This window comes from Psammomys obesus, unplaced genomic scaffold (genome assembly GCF_907164565.1).
Source record: "Psammomys obesus unplaced genomic scaffold, mPsaObe1.curated_primary_1811, whole genome shotgun sequence".
In the NCBI taxonomy this organism is placed as follows: domain Eukaryota; kingdom Metazoa; phylum Chordata; class Mammalia; order Rodentia; family Muridae; genus Psammomys; species Psammomys obesus.
In genome coordinates this window covers 9,373,489-9,393,650 of record NW_026585504.1, presented here as the reverse complement: position 1 = coordinate 9,393,650, position 20,162 = coordinate 9,373,489, and the positions used below count along the sequence as shown (strand labels likewise).

At 39.7% G+C, this 20,162-nt stretch overlaps 1 protein-coding gene across 1 annotated transcript in view; it reads right to left on the bottom strand.

Moving 5' to 3' along the window:
- LOC129685688 (transient receptor potential cation channel subfamily M member 7-like) overlaps positions 1–19,786 on the bottom strand; it is a 30,940-nt gene extending 11,154 nt beyond the window's left edge. Inside the window, exons 1-3 of the mRNA XM_055619229.1 lie at positions 19,720–19,786; positions 6,148–6,227; positions 831–869 (exon numbers count right to left, since the gene is read on the bottom strand). Of these exons, the coding sequence (XP_055475204.1) occupies positions 831–869; positions 6,148–6,227; positions 19,720–19,722 (122 nt within the window). The 5' untranslated portion in view covers positions 19,723–19,786. The remainder of the gene's footprint in view (positions 1–830; positions 870–6,147; positions 6,228–19,719) is intronic.
- Between the last annotated feature and the right edge of the window lie 376 nt (positions 19,787–20,162).

The window sequence follows — 20,162 nt, the reverse complement described above, 5'->3', positions numbered from 1 at the left end:
CACACACACACACACACACACACACACACACACACACACACACACACGACAGCTGTAAAATGAGAGGGAAGAAAAAAATCTAATTATGTTCATTTTATGTATATGACTGTTTAGGTAAACTAAATGTATGTGTGCATCGCATGGAGGCAGATGCCAAAGAAGCTAGAAGCAAACATTGGTTCTCCTGGAAGAAGAGCTACAGAAGTCCGTGAGCTGCCATGTGGGTGCTGGGAACCAAACCTGGGTCCTCTGAAAGAGCAGCCAGTGTTCTTAAATGAGTCATCTCTCCAGCTTGCTACTTAACTTTTTTAATAGAAAGTCAGAAGTAAGACATACTATATATTAAGTTTAAATGATGGTACCTACTTATTTCTTTCCAATTGCTTCCCCTCCCCCCCCTTTTTTGGAGATGGGAATAACTGTGTAGCCCTAGCTGGTTGGGAGCTCACTATATGTGAACAGGCGAGCCTGAACTCAGAGATCTGCCTGCCTCTGTCTCTTTAATGCTGGTAGCCCAGCCTTCCAACCACATCTTATATCGTACACTGTAGTTTCCTGATAGAATCACTGTGGTCATTAACTGTCAGATCTTCTCACAGCCTGTTTTACTTGTCAGAATGCACTGTCCTAACCCTCTCTGTTCAACTAACTCATACTCTCAAAACCCTACTCTGGTAGTTTTAAGTTTGAAACAGAATTGTCAAATGTTTGAGTAAAATGTCCTTCAAATATGAAAACATGTGAATTTTATCCCATTGTGCTATACCTAGTTTTTCTAATACATCAGTTACGTTTATTTTCAAAATTTCTGCAATGTATAATAAACTTACCTGACAAGTTGCTGACAAATCTGACATCCTGGAAGACATCTATAAAATGTGGAAAGGTAAATTATTAGTTCAAGAAAAAAAAATTATTTTAAAGTAAAAAATAGTAAATTCATAAAAAAGTATGAAACAAAGGAAAACCATAAATATATAAACTTTAAGAGATACTACAGCTCATGCACATCTTGGTTTATACATTCCACAATCCCTTTAAATTTACATAGATTTATATTTTAAATATTATTAATTTTGAAATAAAACCAACAGAGTAAATAAAACTACAACAGAGTTAAAGGACAAATTTACATGTAGTAAAAACCTACAACTAATAAGATCTAAACAAACTTTAAAAAGTTAATATCTCTAATATTAATTACATATATATTATATTTTCTAAAAATCCAACATAATAATGGAAAAACATTAACAGAGTTCATAGTGAAATCATACATATAAAAGATTCAATCAAGAAAGTTATTTTTAATATTTGAATAGCTTCATAAAATACAGGAAAGTCTTTTATCTGCTGGTAAAATATATAAATATTTTTATGAACAATTTGATAATACTTGTCAAAACTAAAATGTATCAATTCCTTCCACTCTACCTGAGTTCTAAAATTATGGGTCAGGTCTGTGTATGTAAGCTCAGTGGTAGAGTACCCGTCTAACAGGTGTAAAATCCTGGGTTCAACTCCTCAGTACTGATAACCAAAAAGCATTTCAAAGTATGTGCTAAAGTCAGTCTAAAGTATCTGAAGTATATGTAAAAAATGAAAATTATAAGACAATACATTATAACATTTTTAAGAGAGAAGGGAAAAACACTAACTAAAATGTTCATCAATAAGGTACTATTATATTAACAAAAATGGTTCAGACACAGAACTGATAACATGCAACAAATGAGGATAAAGAACTAACCTAAGGATATAGTTCAGCAGTAGGGTGCGTGTCTAGCATGTGGAAAGCTAAAAGTCCTATCCCTGGTACCCCTAAAAGAGTATGGGGGTGGGGTTAAGCCAGGCGTGACGGTGCACGTGGAAGGCAGAAGGGTGGCTGCAAGTTCTCTATCAGCCTTGTCTATATAACAAAGCCTCAGGCCAGTAGGGCTACACAATAAGACCCCGTCTCAAAAAGAAAACAGAGATAATGAAGCAATGATCTCCAAGATAAGTAATAAACGCAATAAAGAAAACAGGGTGCACTTTAAAGTTGGGGAGAAGGTTACATATACATCTGCTTGGACATGCAAAGACTAGTTCTAGAAAGTGTTAGGAAGATAAGCATATGCATACAATCAGGCAAAGGTGGAAGCCACAAGGTTCCTTAATCACTTCTCTAATTTTTTTAATGATTTATTTTTTGTGTATAAGTGTTTTGCCTGGATGTATGTCTGGGTAACATATGTGTGCCTGTTGCCCTGGAAGGTCAGAAGAGGGCACTGTATTCCCTGGGACAGGAGTTGTAACTCAGCTGTGAGCCACCATATCGAAGCTGGGATTTGAACCTAGATCCTCTGGAACAGCAGTCAGTGCTCTTAAAACAGAAATCAATCTTTCCAGGACCCCACTTTGTTTGTTTGTTTGTTTGTTTGTTTTTGATACAGGGACTCTTTCACTGAACCTGGAGGTTGCTGTTTCAGCTAGGTATGTTTCTGCCTACCACAATGCTAAGATGACAGGCACTTGATACCACAGTTTTTAGATGAGCACTAGGGAGCTGAACTGATCATGACTGTACCTAATCCAGGCCTCTTTGAAGGTATGTCAAGGAATAAACAGTACCAGAATATTTTGTTGAGGTGAAGTTATGGCCAAAGAATGGTAATGGAAAAAAACTTTCACTTAAAAGATTTGATAACAGCTTGGGGTTTCTTTAATGTCTGGTAAGTGCTTATCCATTATTTCTATTGCAGAGTAATATTAACAAAAACCAAACTTATCAATAAATACAATTTATTGAGGTTTTTTTTTTTTTTTGGTGGGGGGACAAGGTCTCATTGTGTAGCCTTGGTTGGCCTGGAAACTGACTATAAAGACCAGATTAGTTTTGAACTCAGAAATCCACGTCTCTGCCTCCCATGTGCTAGGACTGAAGGCTTGTACCACCACACTACACCTAATCTGTTGGTTTTTGTTGGTAATTGTGGTGGTGTTTTGGTGAGAGGGTCTTGATGGGTTTTCCGTTTGTTTTGTTTTTTACGGAGTTTCTCTGTATAGCCTTGACTGTGCTGGAACTCACTCTGTAGACCAGTCTAGCCTGGTACTCAGAGATCTATCTGCCTCTGGCTTTGCCTCCAGAGTGGTGAGATTAAAGGCATGTGCCGTCACTCCTGGCTCTGAATCTATTGGGTTTTTTTTTCTTTTTTTTTTGAATCTATTGTTTTTAATATAGCAAAAAAGCACACTTTTCTGGAAAAAAAAATGGTGTCTTAGAACTAGCATGGTGACTTAGGACCCTAAATAAAATCTCCAGTGTTAGGAACAACAGTTAACTGTGATTTAACAATAGAACATATCTTTAGTAAGCTATATTGGGGGGGGGGGTGGAGCCCCACAAAATCTAATTATTTCAATGGACATTAAGGCTATCTAATGACTGAAGGAGTTAAAAACTTTTGCAGAGTCTGCGAAGTTGCCTCAGTCAGCAAACTGCTTGCCACACAAAGATCTGAGTCTAGATTCCCAGCATCCACATTTAGAAAAGAAAACGTAGGGAGAGGGGCCAGATACAATATGGTGTGCCTTCAACCCTGCAGGGCAGACATGAACTTGCAGATCAGTCAGCCTGGCCACTTGGTGAATTATTTCAAAAAGGTGGATGGCCACCACATGAATGCATACATTATACAGAAATACACACCCATTTACATAGGTATTCACACACACACACACACACACACACACACAAAATTAGAAAAAAAAAAACTTCAGAATTAACTAAAATCTGGAGAACATTTTCTCAAGAGTAATCAACTAAATTCAAGTTTATAACATACACTATTATGGCCAAATAAAAATCAAGAGGCAGGTAAGGTGGTATGAACTGATGGTTTCAGCAGTCCTGGCAACTAAAAGTTTAAGTTTAAGAACTTAAAGTTTAAGAATTCAAAAATTAGCCTGAGAATCGCAGCAAGGCTAAAACGAAACAAACAAACAAACAAACAGGGCTGGAGAGACAGCTCATCAAGTAAGAGCACTTGCACTCCTAGAGGCCCTAGTAAACACACAGAGGCTCACAACCACCTATAACTCCAGTTCCGGGGATCACTATCATCTTCTTGCCTCCACAGGCAAATGATGCATGCAAATGATACACTTAAATGCATGCAGGCAAAATATCCATACATATAAGGCACATAAAAAAAATAAACCTGTAAAAAAAAAGAAAGAGAAGCCAGGTGGTGGTGCAAGCCTTTAATCCCAGAACTTGGGAGGCAGAGGAAGGTGAATCTCTGAATTCAAGGCCAGCCTGGTCAACATATCTAGTTCTAGGATGGCTAGGGCTACACAGAGAAACCTTATCTTGAAAAAACGTAGAGAAAAAGAATAGCATACCTTAAAACAAAGAAACTATTCTTTATTTAACACTATTTCTTGAACATAACTGACTATACCACCTATCCAACATTCAATGCAGCATGTGTTTATATTTGCTACCAGTCATAATTAATACACTTACAAGTCATTTGGCATCACATAAACTAATGGAATCCTTATACAACAAAACAATAAAAATATTGACAAAAATCTTGTGTGTGTGTGTGTGTTGTGCTGTGGATCAACCCCAGAGTCTCATGTACAACAGTGGTACTAATATTTTAGCACTTTTGAAAGTTATGTAGCTAGTTATATATAAGATGACCCATTCCTGTAATACTAGCACTGGAGAAGTTGAGGCGGGATTAATTTGAGCTTGAAACCAGGGAGGAAAGATGAAAGCAACCAACAGGAAGAAAGAAAAAAGTAATCACATACCCACCAGACATGAAAGTTACAGAGCAGGTAATGTGACAGAGAACAGGGTTTGACAGATGGAAAGGGCAAAATCCAAACATCTTTTAAATCAGGGTTCTCAACCTGTGGGTTATGATTTCTTCGGGGATCGCTTTTCAGATATACTGTGTAACAGATATTTACATTAAAATTCATGGGGTCACCACAACATGAGGAGCTGTATGAAAGGGTCACAGCATTGGGAAGGTTGAGAACCACTGTGTTGAATGCTTGCCACGTTTTTTGTCAGGTTAGGGAATAATTTTTGATTTGTATTTTCAAAATATTTGATTTGGTTTTTTTTTTTTTTAACTAATTTTAGGCTACAGGAAAAATCTGGACAAGATAATTTCTTTTTAAATTTTACTAGTATGTGTGCACACCACTGGCAAGCACACAGAAGTCAGAGGACAGCTTCCAATGGTCAGCTCTCTCCTCCACTGCAGTTACAGGGATTGCACCCCAGTCACTAGGCTTGTAAGGAAAGCCCTTTTGCCTACTGGGACGATTCTCACTGGCCCAAGAATGTTTCTTTTATTTTAATTTTTATTTATTAATAATTCTGTGCATATGTGTGCATATGTGTGGGAGAGATATGTTTGTATGAGTGACAGCAGAGTTCAAATGAGAGTGTCAGATCTCCTGCGGCTGGAGTTAGAAGCAGTTATAAGGAGTCTGATGTGGATGTTGGGATCTGAGCTCTGGTCCTCTGTAAGAGCAATCAATACTCTTAACTGTTGAACATCTCTCTAGTCTTACTGAAAATGTTTAAGTATTTTACAAGATCAAATTTTTCTATATTTACAATGTCCTTAGCTTTCACATTTCTTTTCTCTCAAAGCCATTTTAAAAACCAAAAGGGCAATCAGATACCTATATTCTCTGGTGACAGTCTGTCTAGTAAATGTTAGTATATACATATACAGGAATATGTGAAAGGCCTTAAATTTGATCTCTACGCTAGGAGGCGTGGGAAGTGCCTACTAAGCTCATATTCTTCAGCATCAACCATAACATGCATATTAAGTAATATACAATATAATATACAATAAACAAATTCTGAAATATCTTTTTGTTCTCAGGATGGAGGGTGGTAGTGGCAAGAACTTTACTGTAGCTTCTATTGAGCTTAGAAAATTAGGGTTTACAGAAACAGTTTCAGGGAAGAAATTCTAGAGCACTGGTACCTTGCTAAGTCTTCCCATTCTCAAAAGAAAAATTAACAATGATCTCAAATTATTATGTGCATATTTGTTTGCTAAATAACAATAACTTTACATCCAAATGTCTAGAAGATCCTAGAAGAAATCAACATGTGCTTACCTGTGAGGGTCTTTGGAGCTTGGTATAATATACGCACACTCCCTCTTGGTCAAAGTGCTCTCTATCCAGGATTTCTGGGACTAAAACAGAGTTCAAGGATGGTTTACAAGTTTATAGCCTGCTAATCTAAGGAAATAATTTCACAACATACACAAAAATGTGTGTAGTATTTATTTTTTAATCTACTCAGTAGGTACTATATACAACTCTCAGTGATTGCATGTCTAAATCACTGAAATAATTTCATTTGAATCCAACATGATTTAACAATCTGTGCCAAAGGAAACACACAAGTATGAGAGTCTCACAATAAGGCAAAAGCCTCAATAGGGACTAATGAGATCCTGAGCAATTTAAAAGTGGCAGCCACATTTAATTTAGAAAAACAAACAAACAAACAAATCCAAACCTAAGCTACTAGGTATTTCTAGAAAGCTTAAAGGCACATAATGGCTAAAGGTACTGTGATACAAAAAGACAACAAGCAAAATTCTAGTCAAAGAAAAGATATCACAAAAAACTGTTAAGCATCAATAGAAATAGAGCAGGTTGTCTATGATCCACACAGACATCAGCCCATATCATCTGATCTTGGGAGCTAAACAGGGCAGGGCCCATAAGTACTGCGATGGAAGATACAGTAAGTTATTAAATGATCACAAACATTTAATCTACCAAATTTGTGTGACAATCTTAAGTAAGATCAACCACATCAAAGAGATTAATAAAGAAAAAAGCAAAAGCTCAATGAGGAAAATTAAACTGTAGATCACATAAGTTTAACACATTTCTCTCTAGTCAGGAAAGATATTTAAAAGGTTTTAATACAATTAACAAGTTCAATTTGATGAACATATGCCTATTTCTGCATCCCACATAAAAAAGACCCATTCACTTTCTTTAGGCAAACAGTAAATTTACAAAAAATTATAGTATATTTATCCATAAAGGATGAATCATCAAATATTTAGACAATGTACACATGTAAAATATATTGACTGATCACACCATAATTAACAAAGCACAAATAAAAGTAGCCCCCAATCTTTAAAATAGAATACGTAAGAACTAAAGTAAAAATCACAAGTATCACCTTTAATCTCAGCACTCAGAAGGCAGAGACAGGCGGATCCTGTGAGTTCAAGGCCAGGGCAAGTTCCAGGACTGCCAGGGCTACACAGAGAAACCCTGTCTCAAAATTCTTAGATGTGAATAATATGTCAAACCTTCTAATCTAGTTTGCTTCCTTGTTATGGTGATAAAACTCCACAACCAAAAACAACTCAAGGATGAAAAAGTTTACTTTAACTTACACTTCCAACTAACAGTTCATCACTGAGGTAAGTCAAGGCAGAAACTAAAGCAGAGATCAGGGAGAAATGCTGCTTATAGTCTTGCACAGCTACTTTCTTAGGACAGTACCACCCACAGTGGGCTGGGTCCTCCCACATCAAGTAACAATTAAGAACATGCCCCACAGACATGCCCACAGGTCAATCTGAAGAAAGGAATTTTTTAATTGAGGTTTCCTTTTCAGAGATGTGTAAAGTTGACAACTGAGGCTAAATATAGTCTAAAATGTATGAGAGGAGAAAGTATAGCCTTAGAGAATGGAGGGAGAAAGGAGCTAGGGACGAAGACTAGCTAAATGCCCAAAATAAAAATAAATAAATAAATATTAGGGGCTAGAGAGATGGCTCCACAGTTAAAGAGTACTTGGCCTTCTTGTAGAGTACCTGAGTTCAAGTCCCAGCACTCACAACAGATGGTTCACAACTGCCTACAATTCTCACTCCAGAGGATCTGGCGCCCTCTTATGGCCTCTACAGGCACTGCACTCAAGTGGCATTCACTCACACATAGAAGCATATACATACATAAAAATTATATAGTTTCTTTTAAGCCAAGCATAGTGAGGTATACATGTAATCCTAGTACTTGGGAGACAAGAGGATGGAACATCTTGAGATCCAGGCCAGCCTGGGCTACCCAGTAAAACCTTGTTTCAGAAAACAGACACATACTCTCACTCCAAGAAAGGAAAAATAAAATGAAATAAAATAAAACCCTAAATCAATAAAAAACAAAACAAAACAAAAAACAGCCAGCTTGATCTATAGAGTGTCCAGAAGGGCCAAGGTTGTTACACAGAGAAACTCTGTCTCAAAAAAACTAATTAAATAAATGGCAAAACTGGGCCAGTGACATTGCTCAGTGGGTAAAGGTGTTAACCTGAATCTGATTCCTGAAGCCCACAAGTAAGAACTGACTCCCAAAGCTTTCTTCTGACCTTCAAATATATGCAGATATACAAATGCACCAAATAAATAAGTGTAAAAGAATAACAACAATAAAGCAAAACAGAACAAATAATACAAAAGAGAACAAGGATATGAAGTTAATTCTCTAATATTGAGTAATTAAAGACAGTAGAGACCACAGATTGCTCAGTGGCAAGCAATTCTTAGCAATTCTTCAGGCCCTAGCTTCAAGTGCCAGCACTACATTAAATTTTGTTTTGTTTTGTTTTTATTGTTGTTTGCTAACTTTTTCGAGACAGGGTTTCTCTGTGTAGCCTTGGCTGTCATGGAACTCACTCCTGTAGATCAGGCTGGCCTCTAACTCAGAGATCGGCCTACCTCTGCCTCCCAAGTGCTTCAATTAATGGTGTGTGTCACCATGATCAGAGAATTTTGGGTCTTTTATCAACATTTCTTACATGACAAAGCTCATTTTGCATAGACCTTCCAGAACCTTCTTAGACTAACTAAAATATGGTAATTTCTTGATAATTGTGTTTCTCTTTCATTGCTTAGAAAAGGAAATACATTAAGAAACCTGGAACCTCACTACCCTGGCAGAATACTTAAAACCTCCTGATTTTTTTCTTTTTTTCTTATTCTTCTCCTCCTTCCCCCCCCCCCCCCCCCTTTTGCTCCTTAGGTATACCTACATTTCCTTCTCAAATTCCCTAGCCCACATCATTATCAGTCCCTTATCCCATTACTGAAAAAAACACAAAAACAAAACAAAATAAAAACTGAAGCAAAGAACACAAATGCTACAAATTCCTATTAGATCTGGCAAGATAGCTCAGAGGGCAAGCACAAACCTTGCTTGAGTTCAATATCAAAGCAGATGCTGAGAATCATAGCCAAACTTTGGGCAGAGTGCAGGAAATCTTATGAAAGAAGGGGGAGATAAAAAAGACCTGGAGGGGACAGGAGCTCCACAAGCACCAACAATCTGGGCACAGGGATCTTTTCTTAGACTGATACTCCAACCAAGGACCATTCATGGAAATAACCTAGAACCCTTGCAGGCCATGTGTGGTGGTACATACCTTTAATCCCAGCACTTGGGAATGAGTGCAAGGCCAGCCTCCTTACTGAGAGACTTGTCTCAAAAAACAAACAAAAAATGTATTTTAACCCAAATCTTATACTAAACTCTTATGTCACATACCAAATACCTGATACCTAAAAGCACCTCAAACTTAAAATTTTAACCTTTACCGGACACTAATTTTTCATGCAGTTTTGCCTAACTCAGCAAATGGCAAACTAATTCTCTTAATACTGTAATGATTGAAATACAGCTCCTAGTGGAGATTACAATTAAGTGCCATCAAGTCCAGAAGCCTGTAGGGAAGTCTGTGGGTACCTTTTCTTGATTAAAGATTGATATAGGAGGGCCCAAAGTCCTGGTTTGTATTAGAAAGCAGGCTGATTAAGCCAAAAGGACCAAGTCAGTAAGTAGGTTTTCCTCTATGACTTCTGCTTCACTTTCTCCCTGCAAATTCCTGCTCTGACTTCCCTTCATGAGTGGTGGAGTGTGTGACTGCAGAGTTGTAAGCTGAAATGAGCCTTTCCCCCTCAACTTACTTTTGGTCATGGTGTTTCCACAACAACAGAAATCCTAAGACAAAAACTGGTACCTAAATTTTGGGATATTACTGTGACAGACCCGATCATGTTTTGGGGATGATTGAGGAAGGACATTAGAACTTTGGGCTGGAAAACCCACTGAGTATTAAGAGCTTAATTAAGCTGCTGTGAGAACTCAAAAGATAACCCTGAAAACAGAGCAGACAATAGAGGCCTGGCTTGTGTAATTTCAGAGGGAAGTTTGAAAGTCCCTTAAAAATTATTTGAGGGCCATCCCATATTCTGAATTAAGAATCTGTGGCTCAGCCACTTGATGGTGTCATATGCCTTTAATCCCAGCACTAGAGAGGTAGAGGCAGACAAATCTTTGTGAGTTTGAGGGCAGCCTGGTCTACAAAGAAAGTTCCAGGACAGCCAGGGCTATTACACAAAGAAATCCTGTCTCAAAAAACCAAAACCAACCGAACAACCAAACAAACAAACAAAAAAGAAAGATTCTATGGTTTTAGTCAGGTTAATCAACTTTCATTAATAAAAGACCAGAACCACTAAAGTGAAATCTTTGCTTGAAGCAGCTAGGGATGAAGAATGAACTGTGATTAAGAAAAGAACAGCTTTTTTTTTTTTGTGGCACCTCCTAAGCAGTCAGCCGTGTCAGGATGGAGCTGAGTATCTCCTTCCCAGCCATCAACTTCAGAAGCTCATTGAAAAGGTCGAGGAACACAGACCTTGTACTCTCTATGAGAAGCACATAGCTACTGTGGATGCTTTGCGTGAAAAGTGGAAGTGTTCTGTGGTCATCATCAACAGTGGGAACAACAAACAAGGTTTTCCCATGAAGTGAGGTGTCTTGAACCACAGTCAAATGTGCCTGCTCCTGCTGTTGAGTAAGGGGCCTTCTTGTTATAGAGCAAGGACTGAAGAAAGGAAGCGCAAGCCTGATGTAGGACACACTGTGGATGCCAATCAGAACACTCTCAACTTGGTTATTGTTAGTGGGACGGGAGGGACGAGGAAGGTGTGCGTGTGTGAGAGAGAGAGAAGGCATATTTCTGGATGGAGAGATACTACTGTATCTTAATTATTGGAACCCAAAAGAGCCCATGGAGTCTGAAACTTTTCAATCTCCCAAAGAAGATAATGTCCAATATACTGTCAGACAGTCCTGAACAAAGAATGTAAGGTGCCCAGGACCAAGATCACCTAAGATCGGACATTTTATTACTCCACATGTCCTCCAACAAAAATGGCAATGTATTACTCTGATATTACTCTGAAAACAAGGAGTTTTAGAATATGCTAAACTTTGGCCAAGAGAACAGATTGCCAAGCGATGTATATATGGGCTGTCTGAGAGTATCTACTTCTAAATCTGAGTCCAGTCGAAAATAACTCTTTAAGATAAGAATAACACATAACCCAGGCATGGTGGTGCATCCCTTTAAATCCAGCACATGGGAGGCTGGGGCAGGTGGATTTCAGAGTTCAAAGCCAGACTGATCTATAGACTCAATTCTAGGACAGGCAAGGCTACAGAGAAACCCTGTCTTAAAAAAACAAACAAATAAATAAAAGAGTAATAAACAAATGATCAAACCTTGAAAAAAATGAAGAGAAGGAAGAGAAGAGCATCACTGAGGCAAAATCTTCTGGGAAGTGTTTCCTCAGGGTCAATACACAGAAGCTGTGATTCAGAAGGAGCCAAGGCTGTACCTTATGCTGGGCAGCTGAACTTGGTCATGTATAAGTGATTCAAAGGCATGAATCGGGTCTAGGAGAGCAGCTGGGGCTTGGCACTGTGAAACATCAGGAGCGGCCAGTGGTAAAGGTGCAGCCTCATTTGCAGCAGGAGGTGCAGGAATGAAGGTCCAGTAGGGAAGTTGAGGTTTTGGTACCATGTGACACGATCAGAGTCCCTGAAGACAGCCCAGGAGAGGCTACTGGGAAAGGTGCAGACTAGCTGAAGCAGAGACTCCAGAATTTTGGAGATGGCAGTTATTATGGGACAACCATGAAGGCAGCAACAGCTGTGAAATGGAGCTGGTCTGAGCCTATGAGACACACTATATGTGAAGAGAGGTGGAGCTACTCACTCCCTTTGAACCCAGAAGTTTGTGAGTCCCAGATGTTTGACACTTAGCTTTACACCACTGGACTTCGGTTTTGCTTTTATGTGAATGTAAACTGTGCCCAGTTCTTCTCTCTTGGAATAAGAAAGTATTTAACTTGTTTTTAGATTATACAGGAACCCACAGTTATCAGAAATTTGCTATTTTATAGACTTTGAACTTTTAAAGTGTCATATTTTTAAAAAGAGTTACAGTTTAATAGTAATGTAGTGGTGTGTCAATTGGCAAGGAGTCAGTTGTCCTGATTGTTATATCAACTTGATACAAGCTAGAGTTATATCTGGGAAGAGGAATATCAGAAAATTCCTCATCAAACTGCAAGTCTGAGAGGCATATTCTTGATTAATGATTGATGTTGGAGGGCAGCTTACTGTGGGTAGTGCTACCTCTGGGCAGCTGGTCCTGAATTGTATAAAGCATGCAGAGCAAGTCATGAGGAGCTAGCCAGTAGACACTGCTCCAAAGTCTCTGCTTCAGTTCCTGCCTTGAGTTCCTGCTCTGACTTCCCTCCACGATGGAGTGTGACCTGAGTTATAAGATGAAATAAAGCCTTTTCTCCCAAGTTGTTTTTGGTCATAGTGTTTTATATCAGCAGTAGAAACCCTAACTAAAACATTTTTTAATTAATTTATTTATTTTCATCTTATGTGCACTGGTGTTCTGCCTGCATGTATGTCTGCATGAAGATGTCAGATCCCCTGGAACTAGAATTATAGACAGATGGGAGATGCTATGTGGGTGCTGGCGATTGAACCTGGGTCCTATGGATGAGCAGCCAGTGTTCTTAACTACCATTTCTCCAGCCCCTGACTAAGCTACTTACTAAATAAACTTCAAATTATAAAGATTAAAAACAAGCCAGGCACAGTGGTCCACACCTGTAATCCCAGCACTTGGGGAGGCAAAGGTGTGTAAATTTCTGTGAGTTCAACAACAGCCTGATCTACAAAGCTAGTCCAGAACAGCCAAAGCTACACAAAGAAACCATGTCTCAAAAACCCAAAAATAAATGCATGAATAAATGTTGAAAACCAGTAAAATTACTTAAACAAAAAAATAATTTATTTAGGGCATATCAGAAGTATCCCACAAATTATTATAAGTAATAAAAACAACAACAAAAAAACCTTGAGGTTTATATTGGTTTTGTATGCAAAATATCTGAAGATGTGTTTATAATTTGCTTTATAGAGCCAGGCATGGTAGCACACACCTGGATTGCAGAATCCCAGCACTTAGGATGCTAAGGAAGGCTCACTAGTTTAAGGCCAGCCTGGGCTACAGTGAGCTCAAGGCCAGCCTGAACTACAGAGCAAGGTTTTTGTCCTAAAATAATAAAGTATGTAAATAATTGCTCTATAGAACAATATATAATTAGGTTATGGAAATATAAAAACTTAAAACGGTGGTGTGAATGAGAAATGTCCCTCACAGGCTCGTATATTTGAACACTTTAAGCTAGCTGGTGGTACTATTTAGGAAGGTTTTAAGACCTTTACATGGAGTCTTGATGAAGGAAACACATCACTGGAAGCAGGCTTTAAGGTTTTATAGGCTGGCTCAACTTCTTGTGCTTTTTTCGCTTCCTATGTACAAATGAAATTTGATCTCTCTGCTTCCTGTCAGGTACGCCTCATTCTTCTGTTGCCAGGCTCTCCCCACTATGACTGACTCTGTCCCTCTGAAACTATAAGCCCCATTACACCCCTTCTTTCTTATGTTGCAACAGAAAAAATACCTACTACATCTACCAAGGAATCTTCTTGGACGCAACTGAAGATAAAGACTTCAAAAAAGTCAGAGATGGTGCTGGGGAGATGGCTCACTGGTTAAAAGCCAACTGGCTATTCTTCTAGAGGACCAAAGTTCAATACTCAGCCCTCACTAGAACTGGAGTTACAGTTTGTTGTGAGCCATCATGTGGATGAGTCGGTAAATGAGGCAACTAGAGTTGGAATCAGTGGTTCTAGAATGAAACACTGGGGTGGGCATCAAGAACTAAATAGGGGCTATCTTCTTGGCTTTCAAGTAGTTTAATAGGTTTTAAATTTCATAATTCTGAGCTAGATCCATTCCAATAGTGTTGCTCAAAGTAAATCCAAGCAGGTCCCTGGAGCATATGGGTTGGAGAAAGTGAAAGGGGTATTATATATATATACTTTAAGAATATGAAAAACCACAAAGGGGCTAGGCAGTGGTGCATGCCTTTAATCTCAGCAGCACTAGAGGCAGAGGTAGGTGGATCTCTGAGTTTGAGGCCAGCATGGTCTGCAGTAAGTGCCAGAACAGCCAGAGCCACAGAGAAAAACCCTGTCTCCAAAAGCAAATCAAGCAAAAAACCCAAACAAACAAAAAACAAAAACACCAAATAAACAACACACACACACACAAAACACAAAGAGGATAGAGTAGGGATTCTCAACCTTCCTAAAGCTGCAACCCTTGTAATACAGTTCTTCATGTTATGGTGACCCCCCCAACCCTAAAACTATTTTTGATGCTACTTCATAACTGTAATTTTGCTACTGTTATAAATTGTAACATAAATATTTTTGGAGATAGGTTTGACAAAGGGGCTGTAACCCAGAGGTTGAGAACTGCTGGGCCAAAGAGACAACTCACTGTTAATAGTGCACACTATGTGTATTAGTTACTTCCTGTTGCTATGATAAAATATGGCAACTTACACAAGAATTTACTGGGGCTTATAGTTGCAGAGGAATAAGAGTCCTTCTCATGGTAGGGAAACAGCAGGTACAGGAAGCTAAGAGCTCACATCTTTCACCATAAATATGAAGTAGAGAAAGAACTGGAAGTAGGCTAGACTATCATCTTTTCAAAGTCCCTAATATGCGCTCTTCAGAAAGGCTGCACCACCTAACCCACCCCAAACAGCACTATTGACTGTGGAGCAAGTGTTCAATATCTGAGACTACAGGGACACATCTCATTCAAAGCAGATACTTGGATTTAGATTCCCTTAATAAAGTAACTTCCTTCCTAAGAAAGCAGCAGATACGTCAAATGAATGGACCCACCTACCCACAGCAATGATAATATCTGGATATATAAAAACTTAATCTGAAAAGGTGATACATAAACAAGTGCCGGAACATTATCTACTAGAAAGCCTCATTTTGCTAACACTATAAACAAATGGTATTAACACATTATCTACCCCTGAGTATTTTGACAGTTCTTTAATACAGTTCTTTAATGTTTCTCATAAAGAATCTATTTGGTTTAGTAGATGATTTCCCAATCTACTAAGAATTCCCTCATGTATTTATGTTTGTAGTGTGTCAAAGTAAAATGCATAAAACTGAGTTGCATATAACCTGTCTACATGTAAGGAACTTAGCAATAAAGGAAACTCTACCAGGTTTCATGTCACTGGAAGAAAATATGGTATAATAAAAAAATAATTTTTAGCAATGTTTAAAATGATTTTATTTTTTAAAAAGATTTTTGTTTTATTATGTGTATTGTCTGTGAGTGTGCTTGTTGATACTCTCAGATGCCAAAGTGTCAGATCCCTTGGAGATGGAGTTACAGCTGGTTGTGACCACCCAATGCAGGTGCTAGGAACCACACTCTGATCCTCTGAAAGAGCTGCAAATGCTCGTGAACTACTGAGACATCCCTCTAACTTTCAATCTTACAAAAACAAAACAAAACACAAAAAACCCAAAACCAAACAAACAAAAAACCCAAACTTTAACATTAACACCTTTCATCTGAGAGCTCACAAGTATACATCTCCTTAAATACCAAGCTCTACTCCTAGGCATCTGGTTTGGCAGATCAACACCTACCTACCACTTAGTAACTTGGGCATCTTTTGTATTGTTTTGTTTTGAGAAAAGGTTTCTCCATGTAACCCTGACTATCCTGGAACTCATTATGTAGATCAGGCTGGCCTCAAACTCAAGAGATTCACCTGCCTCTCTGCCTCCTGAGTGCTGGGATTAAAGAGGTACAATGCTGCTGCCACCACCTCCTCCACCACCACTATCTGGCTTAAATTGGGGGGGTCTTTAATAAGCAATTGTGCTTCTCTATTATTCAGTAATTAATAGAAGTGTTTACTTCATATTTTTGGACTGATCAATATGTAATTGGCCTTTGTAAAACATATAGAACAAAAGCCACATCTCAATGCTAACATCTACTAGCTAAGCATATGTCAAATTTTGTTTCAAATTTATTATATACTTACAAGATTATCCTGTGTCTGTTTTAGTAAATTCTACTCTTAAAGATCACGAAGATTTGTTTTACATGCTAAACAAAGGGTAAGGTGAAGCTCTCTTTCTAATATAAAGTTCCCCAGTCTCCTCCTCATAGTAACAGCTTCTTGGCTACCTTTTCTTCAGTCATTTTTGGCACACTACCAAATTGTCAAAAGAAGGGTGAGTAACTGAGTCTGTTAAATTTCACTTTGTACATTTACAATAAGTAAACTCTGTCAAGGTTGCTAAATTCTTACTATGGTTTGGCTTAGGAGTCTTTTTTCTTTCTGTGAGTAAAGGAAAAGGTTGAGGTTTCCAGCAGTCAGGAATTTGGATAGTAGAGCTATAACATTATTAGTGTTTAAATAATGATAGGAGACAAAAAATTGCTTCACAGACTTTAATCCTAGCACAGCTCCTGACGTCAAACAGAGAAAAATGACCATCTACCTTTAGAAGTTAATGATAGTAGGTTGTGGCATTAAACCAGGTGGAGCAGCATTCAACTATAGTTACAGTTATCCAGAAGGCAAAGACATGAGGATCCCCTAGGCTCAAGAGTTCGTAGAAGCCAGTCTGTGCAAAGTAGCCAGATGCATTCTTAAAAAGAATAAGAGAAAAAAATAACTATTTTAAATGATAAAGATGCTTCTGTAAAAGCCAAGTCTATCAAAAGATCTACTCACTTTCACAAAACAAGACTTAAAGCCGGGAGGCGGTTGGTACATGCCCTTCAATCCCAGCACTCAGGAGGCAGTCTTAGTTCTAGGCCAGCCTGGTATACAGAGCTAGTTCTAGAACATCTGGGACTACAAAAAGAATTCCTGTCTCGAAAAACAAAACAAAACAAAAATCTACTTCTTCAGAGACCTGAGCATGCTAACAACCAAAAGCACGCTCTATAGATGGCGAAGTATTTTCTAAATCCAAACTGAACTGAACCAGAGTCAATAAACCTCTGAAAGTACTACTTCAAATTAGATTACTTTCAATATTTCAAAAATAAACAGAAAGGTTTAATTCTCCAATTGATTTGTATAGATGAACCATTCAAAGTAGTTTAATAGTTGCAAAATACCATTTAAAGGTGACACACTGAGCTAGGGGTGGTAGTGTACCCTTTTAACCCAGCAATCAGGAGGCTGAAGCAGCTCGATTTCTATGAGTTCAAGGCCAGTCTGGTCTACGCAGCAAGTTCCAGGCCATGCAAAGTTACTGAGATTCCCATTTTAAAAAAAAGTGATACCTCAGACCAGAGGGATATCACTTTTTTTTTTCTCCATGGCCTGTAATAAACCCTTATGAAAATAACAATTTACAGTAAGAATTATACAATATAGACCCATTATTTCTAATTAAATTTTTGGTCGGACTGATCTAAAAGCTGAGGAAACTGAACTGAATTATTGAGTAAAGAATCCATAGTGATGCAGGCCTTTATTCCCAACACTCAGGAGGAAGATCTCAAGAGTTGGAGGCTAGCCTGGTCTACAGGCAGGGTCACACAGAGAAACCCTGTCTTTTTTCTTTCTTTTCTTTTTTTTTTTATTGAGACAGGATTTCTCTGTGTAGCCTTGGCTGTCTTGTCCTAGACAGGCATGTGTTACCAAGCCAGGCTGAGAAACTCTGTCTTGAAAAACAAACAAACAAATAAAAACTGGTGGTGGTGGCACCATGGCATGCCATTAATCCCAGCATTTAGGAGGCAGAGACAGGCTGACCTCCGAGTTCAAAGCCAGCCATCTACAGAGTATGTTCCAGAACAGCCAGGACAATACAGAGAAAACCTGTCTCGAGAAACAAAAAAAACAAACAAACAAGAACAAGAAAAGGGAAAAGAAAAAACAAAACACATTTTAAGCTACCCTAAGGTGTCACTGTAACTCAAACGCACACTGTAATGTTAACCACCCAAATACTCACTATTAGGACTTAAACAGGGTAAAAAGAGAAAATTAATCCTCTAAATTTCAAGTTTTACAGTGGGACTGTTCTTTCAGAATCAACAAGTTTATACTATGCGCCATATACGGTGAATTACTTAGAAAGCTAAAGCTATCATTGGGGGTGCTTTCATCTGTTAATAAAAATATTTTTTTAAATATTCAATCGGTATGTTCAAGCGTATGCTGTTTACCAGCTAAAATGAAAAACGAGACCTATCACTAAATAGTATCTAACGGCTTGCAAGGCACTTGGATTCAACTCACCCGGTAGTGGCGTCCTTTAAATCAAAGCCGCACATACTTAAAATGATTTATCATAGGTAGAGGGACCTGAACTTTCCTTTCAGGAAAAGAGAAAAACCCCAGGTGACAGACACCTGTAATTCCAGAGCTCAGGAGAGGGAGGCAAAAGGATACGCAACTCAATGACAGCATCAGGATATAAAGCCACTCTGGACTGCATGTGACCCAGTGTCAAAAAAAAAAAAAGTCATCTTCACTGACTTTACATTACAAAAGAAAGTGAAAATTCATTATCATTAGTTGTTCACGTGTACTTTATGAGTAAAACCTTGGCTTAAGTTTGGTAAGGGACTTTTTAAAGCTAGCCGGGAGGTGGTGGCGCATGTCTTTAATCCCAGCACTTGCAAGGCAGAGGTAAGCGGATCTCTTGAGTTTATGGCCAACACGTCTACACAGTGAGTTCCAGGCCAGCCAGGGTTACATAGCGAGACCTTGTCTCAGAAAGAAAGAAAGAAAAGAAAAGAAAAGAAAAGAAAGCTAACTAAACCTGTCAGACTTCGGCAAAGGGAGACCAGTTTGCATAAAGCCTATCAAGTTAAGCTACTGACCAGGAATGCCCTGCCTGGTCAGATCCTTGATCTAAATGGATTTCTTTGTTAGAAATCTCCAAATCCGGTTCCTGGACTTAACAACAAAAGCTCGACCCAACGCTGCAACGCACCGGCTCCCTCCAGTCTGCACCTTCGCTTCAAACTGTCTGGGACAACAGAGGAGGTAGTCCGACGCAGACCTGGCAAGGCACTGTCTCCGCTCCCCGGGAACCGTCCCTCCTCCGCCCCTTCACTCTTGCTAAAGCAAACCTCCAGGCAAAAAAAAAAAAAACCTCCCGTCCAGTGTGGAAAGGAAAAAAAAAAAAAATCAGAAAATGTACCTGTAGGGCGTCTGCGACACAGCCAACAAGTCAGAGCTCGGAGCCCGCTCCCTGGCCCTTTCCGTAACGCCCCGGCCTCCCTCCCTCCCTCTCCGCGTCAACCCGGCGGCTCGTCCGCCGGCGACGGCCACGGCGGGGCCCGGAGCTCCCCGAGCGCCGCACAGGCTCCCGCGAGGCCCGCCCGCGCCAGGCCCGGCTCCGTACCATTCTCCTCACGGGGCGGACTCCGGAAGGGCAGCGGCTCCTCCTCCTCCTCCGCGGCCTGCAGCCATCTATCGGAAAGCGTCTCCGGAGGCGGTGGCACGGGCCACCGAACAAGGACAGCCCCGGGAAACCTTCTCAGAACTAACTCAGCTCCGGCGCTAGCAGCAGAAGTCGAGTCTTTCATAATTGTGCGACCAGCTCCGCCGGGTGACTGGCCACAGGGACGCGCCCGCGCCCGCCTCCGCCGGAGACGGGCCGAGGCAGCCACGTGACGGGCGCGTCGAGTGCGTCGCGCGGAGGGCGCGTCACGTGACGGGCGCTCTTGCTGCGGCCTGCCCCGAAGCCCCGCCCAGCCGCCGGCCGGGAAGGGCAGAGCTGCCGCGTTCCCTGGTGTTGCTGCCTTCGGCTTCCCCTGCCTCGGCCCGTGAGAACTCGTTCCGCTT